This window comes from Seriola lalandi, unplaced genomic scaffold, assembly GCF_002814215.2.
Source record: "Seriola lalandi dorsalis isolate HSWRI2012SDOR001 ecotype SW California unplaced genomic scaffold, Sedor1 jcf7180002055008, whole genome shotgun sequence".
Classification (NCBI taxonomy): domain Eukaryota; kingdom Metazoa; phylum Chordata; class Actinopteri; order Carangiformes; family Carangidae; genus Seriola; species Seriola lalandi.
In genome coordinates, this window is record NW_019525551.1 from 3,306,083 (window position 1) to 3,320,494 (window position 14,412).

General features: G+C 41.4%; 1 protein-coding gene across 2 annotated transcripts in view; it reads right to left on the reverse strand.

The window, feature by feature from the left end:
• kiaa0513 (KIAA0513 ortholog) overlaps positions 1-14,412 on the reverse strand; it is a 33,900-nt gene that overhangs the window by 10,034 nt on the left and 9,454 nt on the right. For both annotated transcript variants that reach the window (XM_023397408.2, XM_023397406.2), the window contains exons 2-9: positions 7,767-8,376; positions 6,006-6,105; positions 5,351-5,424; positions 4,543-4,613; positions 2,942-3,149; positions 2,804-2,844; positions 2,591-2,663; positions 634-711 (exon numbers count right to left, since the gene is read on the reverse strand). In XM_023397408.2, coding sequence (XP_023253176.1) covers positions 634-711; positions 2,591-2,663; positions 2,804-2,844; positions 2,942-3,149; positions 4,543-4,613; positions 5,351-5,424; positions 6,006-6,105; positions 7,767-8,173 — 1,052 coding nt within the window. In that variant the 5' untranslated portion in view covers positions 8,174-8,376. The remainder of the gene's footprint in view (positions 1-633; positions 712-2,590; positions 2,664-2,803; positions 2,845-2,941; positions 3,150-4,542; positions 4,614-5,350; positions 5,425-6,005; positions 6,106-7,766; positions 8,377-14,412) is intronic.

The following is a 14,412-nucleotide window of genomic DNA, read 5'->3' on the forward strand; positions in this document are numbered from 1 at the left end:
GAGAAGAGAAGAGAAGAGAAGAGGAGAGGAGAGGAGAGGAGAGGAGGACAGGAGAGGAGAGGAGAGGAGAGGAGAGGAGGACAGGAGAGGAGAGGAGAGGAGAGGAGAGGAGATGAGAGAAGAGAAGAGGAGAGGAGAGAAGAGAAGAGAAGAGGAGAGGAGAGGAGAGGAGAGGAGAGAAGAGAAGAGGAGAGAAGAGAAGAGATGAGGAGAGGAGAGGAGAGGAGAGGAGAGGAGAGAAGAGGAGAGAAGAGAAGAGAAGAGAAGAGAAGAGAAGAGAAGAGATGAGGAGAGAAGAGGAGAGAAGAGGAGAGGAGAGGAGAGGAGAGAAGAGAAGAGAAGAGAAGAGAACAGAAGAGAAGAGAAGAGAAGAGAAGAGGTGTGGGGCATCAGGAGATTGTCAGTGGTTTAGACTGAACAGCACTGTGAGATTTGTCTTTGCTGAAGCAGCAGATCATCCATACAGGATCTTCAACCTTTATTAATATTTCAATGAACAGTTACAGTGACAAAGGAACACACAGAGAGAAATAGAGCACTTAGGGTTTAAAAGATACCAAAATTTGTAATATATCATACTAATAAAACAGTTAATTGTTTCATTTATCTGTTCAGACTCCCGTCCATCCTCACCTTGTGGTTGGTGATCTTTTCTTCCTTTCACAATGGACGGCATCAAAAAAAGCAGCGTTCCAAAATCTCAGCGTGTGCCTGACAGAGAACAGACGACACATTACAAGTTTCCTGCCTCCACTACTTCACTACAACACGTGAGATGAGGCTGCAAAGAACATTTCTCCAGGACAAAAACATGACGGCACATGGTCAATAGATTACTCTGTATCCCACACAGTGGTGCATTACGCTGTGATGTGGTCCATATTACAATGCTTTGATACACGCTTAATGTTGTCAGTTATGGGGGTCAGGACCCCCCTAGAGGTCCCTAGGGGCCACAACATAATTTAAATAGGTAAGAAAGAAAAAAAAGATTTGAATTTGAATTATCAATTTATTATATTATTATAGATCTATGTATTTTTTTCTCTTGTGAAACACTCCTTGTGGCTGTTTGCCTCCACCAAACAGCCACGTTGCAGGAAATATGGTTACAATTATAAGCACCACAATCATTAACAATGGTGTACTTGTATGTGAAAGGGTTCAGTTGTAGTGACAAACCATTCCCTTCATCTCTATAGAACTTTTGTCTCTTTTAACTTTTTGGCTGATTATTTTGACTGGAAACTTGTACTGTTTAGTTTCGCTCTCTCTGCTCTCGTAGTGTCCCTCTTCTTCCTGCAGGAGGAAGCTGTTCTTAATCAAAAAGCTCTGAGAGCCAACTGTGCACTTCCTGTCCAGCACCAAACAACAGTCAAAGATACAGCAGCACATCGCTCCTGCAGCATTCAGCTTCTCTCATCAGCCCAACTAATCTCTAATAAAGCCACTGTACATAAGCCGCAGACGAAATTAGAGACTAGCTGGTGAAGAGTGGCTTAAGAACTAGATATTTTTCTGATACTGTTGGAGAGCGAAACAGAACTAAACATGTAGATCGTGAGGAGAGAAGCTGATCAGGCTGGAGAAGTAGTCTGAGAGGTTTTTTTTTTGGTCACCATTGAAACCATTGCAACTGTTGGGAATTCAGAGACTGTCCTCCTGTAAGAAATGAGCCCATAGATCATCTGTGCAGCAGATTATTATGACCCATTGTTATGTTTTGTTGCTAGGCGACATCTAGTATTGTAGTAATTATGACAGGAAATAAGGGAAAAGTGCGGTGACATAGTATAAAGAGAGACTAAGTCCACGTCAGGAGGAGGTTGTGGTGGATGGATGAATGTGACACAGGAGAGCGCTGTTCCATTCTAGCAGTTTGTGTTGTATCCATGATTATACAACAGTTAGTTCCAACCAAGTAATTTGATTGGACGAGAGGCATTCCATGAATGCTGATATAGAGTACAACAGCACTAGGATTTTTAACTAACTAACTAATTATTAACTGTTAATCAGCGTTATATTAACAGCCGTTATCGATCTTAGATTGTAACAAACTTTGTTGTCAAAGTTTGTCTTTCATGGAAATAACATTTGAATTAAATGATGTGTAAATGAATTTTCCAGTTGTGGGATTAATAAAGTTAATCTAATCTAATCTAATGTCTGGTCGTCAGAAGAGGATGAAAGGAAAAATCCTGGATACTTCAGTACAACATCACAACCTCTATTGTAACCATGACAACAAAGATCGTCTAATGTTGAGGAAGTACTTATTTTAACCCAAATCATTAACTTCACCTAAGCATAGACAAGCCATGACTGTTATTATAGTAACCATGGCGACAAACATAGATATGCTGCTCTCGATACAGTCGGCAGCATGTATTCAATACTTAGAAGGCAGATTTTCAGTGGAGAATATATGTAATATAAAGTTGAGTTCATTTTAATACTGTCTTTTACAAAATTAACATTACTCTTTGGTTTCTGCAGACAGTCTTGATGCACTGTAAAATGTTTCAGAGACATCTGAATGAGCTTCTGATGAGGCACAGGGACAGTACATGATGGATCAACGACTTACCAGATAGGCTGCTGCTTCAGGTGAGTGTACAGGTAAACCTTCTCTCCTTTCTTTTCCTCCGGAGCCTCAGACACTGTGGAGGAAGACAAAACATGAGGCACTGCCAAAGCTAAATTCATTTCTAAACCACAGTTTATGAATGTTAACAGATCAGTGGAGAAGGAGAAAGGTTTTTCCTGTACTGTCTGTTGAACAGCAGTAAGAGCACTGTACCTGGTGATTTGGGCTTCGTCTCACCTGGGCTTTCCCCTTGTCTAGGAGGAAGAGAAACGGAGGAAGGGAAGAGTAAGGAATTCAAATCATATAAGACTATGCTTGTGAAGAAAATTCATTAACTGAGCATTTTCTCACTCAGGCTTAGGAGCCATTGAGCTCCTGAGCTTGCTCTCTAGGCCTCCAAAGAAGCCTTTGACGTCAGGCTTAGGTGTAGTTTTAAGGAGGCGTTCGGCAGCATCCTTTTTCCCAGTCAGCCAGGAGTTGGCCTTGTTGAGGTATGAGTCCAGACCAGCTGGAGGTCCACCACGATCCAGCAGCTCTGAGGGAGACGGCTGAGACTTCCCTGAAGAGGAGGAGAGCAGCGAGTTTAAAATGATGATTTCTGTCTTTGTATGGCTTTAATGAAATGTTTTATATGTTTTAAAGCCCCAAAAGACAAATTTGTTTTAACATCAGTCTGTCTTTTTAACTGGATGTCCCTGTGTTGCCTTTGGTCTACGGTATCACACACTGGTCAGGCTGATAAACAGTGTACAGAATACTAGTCATATTGTTGACAGACATCACCTTAGAATTTATCCAAAGCCACATGTTCAAGTCTCTGAGGCCTGGGGCCGGTTTCACAAAGACATTTCAGACTGGTCTGTAGTGTTGGTCCAGTCTTAATTATGCTTATAGATTAGTCTGATGCAAGTAAGACTGCTTCAGGCCTAAAAGCAATGTTACCATGGTAACAATCAATGACACCTGTGCTGGCTCATCATTTGTGGTTTGCTAAAATTGACTGCAGCGATTTTTTTTTCCAAATCAGATTTTTCTTTTTATCTAACTTTACTGAATTTCTCAAGTAAACGTCTTTGTAGCTGTTGAATTCTTCCAAAAGACAAACATTTTCTGCGGCTCCTCGGTCGGACATTTTTTAAATTTCGATAAAGAGTCTTAATTTACCCAGAATTCATCGAACTACAGTCCAACTTAAGATGGTGAAGAACTAAACTGCTTTGTGCAACAGATGAATTCAGACTCAGTCTATCTGAAGCCTGACTGTTATATCTGAGACACAGTCACAGTCTGTCTTTGTGAAACTGGACCCAGGTTAATCTCACAGGTGAGACACCATGTGGTGTTTAGAGAAAATTGGTCTGTCTGAGATTTGATGGACCAATTAGCTTCACTTGAGCCAGCTGTAACTCAGTGAGCAGGAAATGAAAACAATAATTAGTCCACCAGCTCCAGATGGATCCATCAGTGTTGTATTTCTTTGCAGGTTTGTATCATTTGCAAGGACATTTTTTGTAGCCATCCACCAGTGTGAAGTTGCCAGTGGTGCTGGTTTATTCATATGTAAAAAACTAAAACATTACAGCAAACCTGACTGCAGACAGATGTTGTTGCACAATGGTCGAATAATCAAGAAAAGCTTCCTACTTTCATAAGCACAAACACAACCTTCATGCAACCCCACAAAGTCACTGCATGTATTGTTTGTGGTGTTGCTGCAACAGAAACCACAGGGCCAACCTGTGGCGGTGACGCTCTCTGAATCAGCACTGAGGAGAGATCTTCACCTAAACACACACAGCTGCTTTTCTTTCTTTTGCTGTAGAATTCTTTTCTTTTGTAATTAAGAGCTAAGTTGCTCTTCACCACATGGTGTTTATGTAAAACCAGTCTGACAGTTTGAAAAGAACATGAACGATACAGAGTGAAAATGTTTAGCTTGAATTAGACCTTACCAATGTAGTAGTATGTGAAGCACATAGTCATGAGGTTTTTGGCCGGGCTGTAGTCGTCCATCTGGTAACATCTGTAAACACGACATGTCTTTAGAGATGATCCTATCATGACCTCACTGCAAGAACTGATGTCATTTACTGGGTCTTTTCAACTCAAAGGAGAAGTGGGAGATATTATAGATTTCTTTTCTTTTTTTTTTTTTTTAAAATGATACTACAAATCATGGTTGGCTGTGTATTCCAAACCTGATACATCTTATTCCCCGGAGCCGTAGAGCTGCATTGTTTCCTAAAAACTATTCAAAATACATCAGTGAGCCACACTGTTGCACTGGGTGACATGTATCTTCATTAGCATGAACACACACACTAGTTTATTCTGATTCAGTCCCACATACACATGCTGCTGGAAATAAACACTAGAGTGCAAATGTGTATTAATCCACTGCTGAAAATAGTCCCCATAAAATGCTCTATTTCCTCCAGTCTGAGTAACATTTGCTAAAAACTACCATGCCCAGCTGTTTTAGGAGATTACAGAGCCTTTGTTTTAATAAATGATACTTACTTTACTCTACACAGTATGTCTTTCATAGACATAAGTATTATATACAACCAATGGGCTTTGGACAGAGTGGCAGAGACAGGATACAAAAGTCAAAAAGTATTGAGATATTTTTGTCTTTCATGGAAATTGCAGACAAAAACAAATGTACAGATTGTCCCCACACTCATCCTTTACAGTCAGATAGGTTTGGATCATTATAGTATGCTGGTCTCCGACAAAGTCAACCACATGTAGACTCACTCGAACAGGACAACTGCAAAAGACTGCACCAGTCTGTAGAAGGTAGCTTCACACACACATTTAGAGTGGCAGCGCTGTGAACACAGTGTGACAGAGACAGTTACAAGCTTGATTATTAAAGCTCATCAGAAAGATAAGATCAACAACCATCTAAGTTATACAAATAAAAAACTTAATACATTCAAAAACTTACTGAGGACTCTAATTTCCACTCCACTAATTTTATTTTGGTTTGCTTTCCTGTTTTCACATGGGTACTATAATGTCTAACAAATTTTATGTATATTTATTAATTAAAAGAGACAGTTCATTCAAAACTGATCTACCCATCACTATGTCTGCCAAAACCCAAGTTTGAAACAGGTGTCATCCTCAAACACACAGTGTTACTTGAAGTAAGGGAAACATTAACATCATTCAAAACAAGGAAATTAGTTGGTCTTGTTTACAACTTGAGAGCCATTTGTAAACACAGAAATATCTGTAATTATTTTAGATCTTTTTCAGTTTCAGAAAACTCACTATGTGTTTGGGGTCCAACAAGAACCTTTAATTCTTTGGCCAGTGAATTTGGAATATTGAGGTTAGGTTAGTTTCCTTGAAGGTCACACGTGATGTTTGAACAGTTACCATCCCATCATTTCCCCATATTCACCTGTGCGCTGACATATTTGGCAAACCACTCCCTGCCTTTGCCAGTCTCTCCACTGCACAGTTCTCCAAACCGAGCCTTCTCTTCCTGGTCAAAGTCCTCCCTGTGAAAACACGGTGTAATACACAGACCCTGTAAATGGATAGTCTCTTCATAGAAGGTTTTGTTTATTTAATAATGTATCGGATTTAATTAAGTCTGAAAAAAAATCAAAATTATATCTTTGAGCTGTTCATGGAAAATCTTCAAAAACGACAAGATCTATGCACAAGACTTTGTATTAACAAAAAAAAAAAAAAATGTGCACAATTTGAAATGCCTAACAAACTCTGTATCGTTAGCAATACCAAGGTGTGTAGCTGCATTACGGCTCAGCAGTGGTGCCCTGTTTTTAGATCACTGAGCTTCCAGCTAATGCTAACAGGAAACCTTTTGACTTTAACATGATTTTTATGATGATTTTTATTATCGGTATGTGATTTCCATGATTGTTCTGATTGTTATGTTATGTTATGTATATCTGGATGAAGAGTCATACGTGTAAGTGTACATGTAATCTGAGTGTCAGCCTCTTACATGGAACTGCCTTAGTTTAAGCTGACAATAAAGTAGCATCGTATCATGGTCTACAATTCAGTCAACAGTCAGGGTGCAGTCAGTTAAGATGACTGAAATGTCCTAAATAAAGTAAAGAGGGGTGAAGTGCAGGTCGTCACCAGCAGACTGCAGGCTAGCATGAATTCTTTTAGATTATGACATTACAGAGGGGGTTACTATGTCAATTTACCATCTCTAGGACTGAACAAAGAGCTCAGTGACCAACAGATAGCAAAAAATATCTGACAGAGAGACAGCACCCAGCAGGATCTCTGCAGGGAAAATGCCAAGAAAAAGTTCAAGAAACGTCTGTGAAATTAAACACAAAGGTGCCATGATATTTAGAAGTGCCCTCTCAACATTTTACCAAACTGACACTTGATCTGTTGTCAAATATTCATGGGTCAGTCAGACTGCTGTCCCCCGTGGGCCTCCGCTGGTGAGTCATGGGAGCGTCTGACCGGGTGAATCTTTCTAGTCATTGTGGGTGACAGAACTAGAACAGTGTTGATCTGAGTATAAGTGAATATACAGCCCAAAGCAGGAGAAAATATCAGTGTCACAAAGTCAGGGAAAAGGGAGAATTGCTGACAAAACAAACCATCAAAAAACAATAAAACTTATAGGATAAAAAGAAAAACTGGTGGAAGATGGAGAGGGTGAGGACAGAAAGGTATATAGAGGTTCTGCTGGCAGTTATGGAATAACGGGAAAGTGTAAACAAGTTCAACAAGTTGTCTGACAGTCACGTTGTTGAGCTCAGACTTCCTGCAGGTAGTGGCAGAGGGTCCTTCTTAGACAGTACTTGAGGCTGAGGGGCACCTTCACCTCACCCCCTGCACCCATAAGCCACACAAGGTTTACTACATCAATAGCCCAAACATCATTCAGACGAGAGTGTCTGTGGTGCCTCGGTGAGCTGCTCTGGACTGAACAGATGCTGTATGTTCCTCTGCAGTTTCATAGAACCACCATGTTTGGCACAATTCTGATCTACATTTGTGGGAATGATGTTCTTCTGGACATACGTAGCAATTCCATCAGCAAATCATCATGATCATAAAAATGGATTAAACTATAGGACAGAAACTATTGATTATTACTGATTAAAAGAGCACAGTTTTTAAAAAGTTTAAGTTGGAAATTAAAAATAACCAAGTCCCTTACTTTCCATGAAACACCTTCTCCACATAAGCCTTCATGAACTGCCTCTTCTCCACCGCCTCAGCATCAGCGTCCTCCCGACTGTGAGCGGACGAAGACGATGACCTCCTCAGCTCCCACGTATGAGAGGGTGTGTCCATGTCGTTCTCGCTGTCTGCTGACTCTGTGGCGTCACTGTCGTTGCCTCCTTCCTCTTGGCGGTGGTGGTGGTGGTGGTGGTGGTGAGAGTTGGCCTTGGATGGTGCCATGGGCTCTGGCAGTAAGGGCTGCTGTTGGACTCCCATGGAAGACGCTGGCTCTGGGGAGAAAATATCTGTGTGGCCTTCATGTTGGCTTGCATCTGCGCTGAGAGCTGTGTTATCTGAGGGCAGGTCAAAGTCTATCAGGTTTTGCACTGCTACGCCCTCCATACTGAAAACAAGTCTCTTCTTTTAGCTGTGCAACAGTGTTTTTTAGAAAGAGCTATTTAGTGCTTTGCAGGAACATGGGGGCGGTCACAGAAGTGGGCACCAGCTGAAAGTTTCAACTGAGGTCAGTTACTGGGTTTTGATTTTGCAGACCCTCCCACCCCCTGAGGGTGCTGACATCAGGTAAAATCACAAACCCAATGCATCTGTGGAGAAAGGAGGGAGAAAATTAGCAGTGATCATCTTTCACATTCAGTCAGAAATAACAGATCCAAATGGTAGTGAGTCTACAGCCATGCTAACAGCTCTGTTGCTAACGTCAGCATGCTAACATGCTTACAATGACATCACTAACATGCTGATGATGATGAGGTATAATATTTACATTGACAAGTTTAGTCTTAGTTTAGTGTGATAATATGCTGTTGTTTCCTAATTAGCAATAAACACCAACGTACAGCCGAGGTTGATATCTGGTCACAAACAAAAGTATTACACAACTTTAATAATAGATGAAAAGTCAGGGCATCATCAAATTTAGTTATACTGAGGAGAACATGAATGAATCATGAATCCAATAGTTGTACAGATATTTCAGTCTGGTCTGTCGCCAAATCAGCCAAAACAGACCACTGGTCAAAACCACTAGCGGCTCTGAAGATGGTGGTCTGGACCAGTTAGTGAGTGGCCTGTGGATTGGTCTTCTAGTTCCCTGGACATGTTGGCAAGACTGTTAGCCAGACACAAATGTCAGAGATCACAATGCTTTGTCTATGAAGACACCCTATTATTATTTAGCCTCTGCAGATATGGCTGAAAAACACCCTGACCTTGTTGAAAGGAAAAATATCTAAACTATATAATAAATATCTAACACTGGTTTGTCCAGTTTTCTCTGGACACAGACAGTCAGGACTTCACTCAGCAGTGTGTAGACCTCACTCCATCTGGAAGACTCTTGCTCCTGATTGTTTTATCTCTCACTACAATGTGTTGCCCTCCAGGAAGTCATGTAGAGGAAGGAGCTGTTCGCTTTTATCATCATTACATTTATAGGACTTTTTCTGAGCAGACATTTTCATAGGGCTGACAACCACAGCTGTGAGTAGTAATGTTAATAATGGCTGCAGCCTCTATCCGTCCACAGTGCTCCTGTCGTACCTGCTGCTCCCTGGTCCATGCATTAATGAATTTTTTTTGCACCTGTGATTTTCCCACAGTCTGATAATCAGACTGAATGGAGCTTTTCTCACGTCATGGTTGCATTCAGTTTAAGTGAGCCAGTTCTAGGGTCCTAGTATTGTGCATGCTCGATCACTGGAGTGGCATTCTGGAGCACTTCATGGAACTGAATCAATCAATAATATTATTAGTTACACATCACTGTACACACAGACATAAAAGTGAAACACAACACAATGTTAATTGTATAATATAATAATGATGATATATTAGTAACAATAATGAAATGAAAAACATTTGTTAAATTACATTTAGCCTTTTGTTTTGTTTTTCCTCGTGACATGAAGTTTCCATTAAAATAAAATTACACCACTAATAACAAAGTGAAGAGGCTTATTGTATTTCAGTGTTGTCCAGCAGAGGGAGATTCACTGACCTGGTGAAACTAAACACAAAGCACCATCATCAATTTTCATGAGGAGGTGAAAGGAGCTTTTTTCACGGTCATTGAAGCGTCACAGTTGCTCTCCGCTAACTGTAGCACCTCAGGGCATGATGGGAAACGCCTGGCTCTCACCTGATCTAACAGCTGATTGGTTTAAAAGATGAATCAACAACTTGACTTTTTATAGAAACTTTTCATTGTCTTTCTAATTGGAGAGATTTTCATTTCATAGCTGGATTTCACACCATGAAGGTTTAATCTGCAAAGAGAATAAATGTGTGTTCGATGGAGACTCATCAGTTAGAGCGGCTAAATACATTTAGCTTATATTACAGATAGTTCCAGTGCATGGAAGACAACCTATCATAGGTCTATAGTCTATTATATGGACAGAACTGTTTGAATTCTTAAAGTATTAAACAACAGAAAAAAAACCTTTGGTAGAATGTGAAGATTCTTACAATAGCATCTGTGCAGAGGTGACAAGTCTAAATATCTCACCGATCAATAATCAATCCACTGTGTTAATTTCCTCTCCTCATGTATTTTGACTATTTATTATTGTTTGAATTTATTTATCTAATTTGAGAGAGACAACCTGGTCAGCTGATTTATATAAGGAGACTGATAAGATGTAATATGTAATATGGAGGTTAAAGCATAGACAGAGATCACAGACGCCACTATAGGATTTGAACAGTCTACAAAGGAAAACAATCACCACAGTTGGGAGCTGGGAACAATCTGAATAGATTGATTGAATAGATCTGATAGCACCTTATTAAATTGGGACTGGCTCTATCAGGATGAGTCTGTAACTGGAAACTGTCTATCTTGACTGCAGCTTTTAGTCACTGTTCCCTGCTGCTGCCGCCTGCTCTCATCTGCTCTCCAGGCGAAGCTCAGTTCACCTCAAACAAGGTCACCATTGATAAGCTCTTTGCATGGTCCCACCCCCATAACTGCGATCAGACAGTTGACTGTTTTTCATCATTTTGGCATGAATGATGCATCTTGCTCTTACAAATAGAAGAGGCTCCAGATCAGTGCACCTGAGTCTTTTTTCACTCTCTAGATTCAAGCGTCCACACTGTAATTACTCAGGTCACAAGACTGTCCTGATTCAACATGGCTGACATCACCAGCTATAAACCAGCTGCTATAACTTGACTTCCACAAAGAAGACATTTTACACATATAATGAAGCGCTGGCAACAAGTGGGAGCAAGTCCGCATAGCTCGTAGTTTTTTTCAATATATTTTTATATTTTTTGTCGATTGATGTTTTTATTCTACATCGCTGTTTCGTCTGACGATGGAAAAATAATGTACACAAAGGAAGAACTCCTGGCTTTAAAGTTCACCAAATATGTAGTTAAACATCCCATACCGGCTGAGCTGAACAAGCGGTTCCGTGGATGCAGAGCCGGGGCTAAGCTAAAAGCTAGGAGATGGAGATATAAGCCTTTTTGGAGGAGGATGTGAGGGCGGAGCTCAAGAGGCTACATACTGGAAAGGCAACAAAGGACTGTGCAGCCCAGCTGGCTGAGCCTCTCCAGAGGATCTTTAACTTCAGCCTTCAAACAGGGAGGGTCCCGGTCCTGTGGAAAACATCATGTCTCGTTCAGGTCCCTAAAATAGGACGACCGGCTGAGATAAATGACTACAGACCGGTGGCCCTCACATCACACATCATGAAGACCCTGGAGCGGCTGCTTCTCCACCTTCTGAGGCCACAGGTTGAACATGCTCTAGACCCCCTACAGTTCGCCTACAAAGAACATGTTGGAGTGGATGATGTCGTCTTTTACTTGTTCCACCGGCCCATTCTTACTTGGATGAGCCAGGTAGCTACATGAGGATTATGTTCTTTGATTTCTCAAGTGCATTTAACACCATCCAAACCCCCATCCTTAAAAACAAGCTGGAAGGGATGAGGGTGGATCTCTGCTTTACGTCCTGGATTGTGGATTACCTGGCAAGACGACCACAGTACGTCAGGCTGGGTAACTGTGTCTCAGGGACAGTGATGAGCAGCACTGGGGCTCCACAGGGGACTGTTCTGGCTCTGTTCCTGTTCACCCTGTATACGGCAGACTTTAAATACAACTCTGATTCCTGCCACATCCAGAAATACTCAGATGACACAGCTATTGTGACGCATATCAGGAACAGCAGGAAGAGGAGTACAGGGATCTGATGATGGCCTTGAGTGAATGGAGTGACAAGAACTGCCTCTTTCTGAACACCTCCAAGACCAAGGAGATGGTCATCGACTGTCGGAGGTCTAGGCCCACCATTCAGCCAGTCAACATTCGAGGGAAGGACATTGAGGTGGTGCACACTTATAAATACCTAGGTGTGCACCTGGACAGTAAACTGGACTGGTCCCTGAACACGAATACCATCTACTTGAAGGGGCAGAGCTGGTTCTTTTTCCTCAGGAGGCTCAGGTCCTTTGACGTTTGCAGTGAAATGCTGCACATGTTTTATCAGTCAGTGGTGGCCAGTGTACTCTTTTATGCTGCAGTCTGCTGGGGCGGCAGCATGTCTGACATGAACACAAAGACACTTGATAAGCTGGTCAAAAAGGCTGGGTTTGTGCTTGGCAGGAGTCTGGACTCACTCAGGACTGTTGTGGAGAGACGCAGGCAATGTAAGATGGAGGCCATCTTGGACAATACCAACCATCCTCTCCACAACATTCTGGCAGGACAAAGAAGCAGCAACAGCTGCAGCAAACGTCTCATCTCACTGCGCTGCAGAACAGAGAGGTTCAGGAGATCCTTTGCTCCCACTTGCCATCAGGCTATACAACATCTCAGCCAAAGGAAGTGGACTCATCTAATTATTATTGTTTATCTATTATCAACTGTTATTATTATTATTATTATTATTATCAACAATGAGCTAATGGAAACATGAATCCCCCCCCCAGGGATTAATAAAGTATCTATCTATCTATCTATCTATCTATCTATCTATCTATCTATCTATCTATCATGCAGCTCTAAATGAACCACTCACAACAAGTAACTACTGCATACATATAGATTTGAATATCTAGATCTGAATTGAGCTAAATGAAAAAGAACAACTTGAATAAAGCTTATGGAATGTTAGGCATGTCAATTTTCAATCTGAATTTGTAAAATATATACACTGAAATAAAGTGTTTGAATTTGCGCAACTTGAAATTGGCTAAATTGAATAAATAAATTCAGAAAGATGGTTTTCAAATTCAAATATTTTAGTGCAATAAACACAGTATTCGATAGTGATTACAGTTCAAAAATTCGTATTCAGTAGATGAAAAAATTTAAATTGTTATGACAATGATTTCATTTTATACAAATGCAAAGATCGATCTTGGGATAATTTAAATACAATTTGCAGTTAATTCTTTAAAAAATTTTTATCCAGCCCTAACAAGTAACAATGGATGTTGAATTTAACTTTATTTCTGTGTTCAATTTGTTGTCGCTTAGGCATTAAAATCTTCCATACATGTTAGATGTCTGGGAGAGGGAGGCTTTTTCTATTTTTTATTTTTGCATGAACCACTGATTGTTTCCAAAATGCAAGTGTTGGGACTCATCATTCAAGAGACCAGATGTTTCTTTGCTCCACTGGACAAAGGAACTCACACCCCAGAGTTGCTCACTGTTCACACCTGGGGATGACCCTTCCCCCTACGGACCTCACTGGTCAGCCAGTGTGGATCAGCATGTGACATGTGACCCCCTAGGGTGTCACCAAACAAAACCAGATCTCTTGTCACTCTTCTCTCTCTCTTCTCTTCTTGGCTTGCTCTGGAGAACAGCTCCTGCTCTCTCTTCCCAGCTCCTCAAAGGGCAACAAGGCCCCAGCCCAGGTCAGCCTTGCTACCTGAGAAACCAGCTCTCTCGCCGGCCTGCTCACAGCAGCTTGCAAACACTCTTCTCCTGAACAGCAGCGACCTGCTTCGGATTAACTGAGAGTGAACCAAGTTCTCTTCAGAATCAGCAGCTACGACACAAGGTCGGCTGATTTTCCAAGCAACAGGAGTCATAGCAGAGTTAGCATGGAACAGCTAACTCTCTGAGGAGAACAAAGGAGATAACAGCAAAGCAACACAGCCAGACAGGACTTTACTCCACCAGGAAGCCTCCCAACTCACTGGACCTTACAACAACACTGGAGAGGACCTCTGTTTGTTCCAAGGACTGGGTAACACTAACTGACTGGGCCTAACCTCTCCCAGCACAGCATAGCTAAGCAGCAGAAGTCTTAACTTTGTTAATGTACCTGTTAACTGATGTCTTGTTTTAGTTTGCTTAGTATGTTCACACACATAGCAGTACGTCCCAGTTCTAGAACCTGCATGAAGCTAACCACCTCCCTCTAACCTGGTACCTTTAGATTACATGAGCTAGGCTAACAAAGAAACTCACACCTTCCCTCCCACACACACCAGTTGGTCTCAGCAGGCCATTTTGAATAGTTTCTTTGTTTACCGCCATCTTGTGTAGTCTTCTTTGTTCAGGTCATGTGGACCACTTTGAACCGGCCATCTTGCCTTTGTCTGTGTCCCCACAGACACACACACACACACACACACACACACACACACACA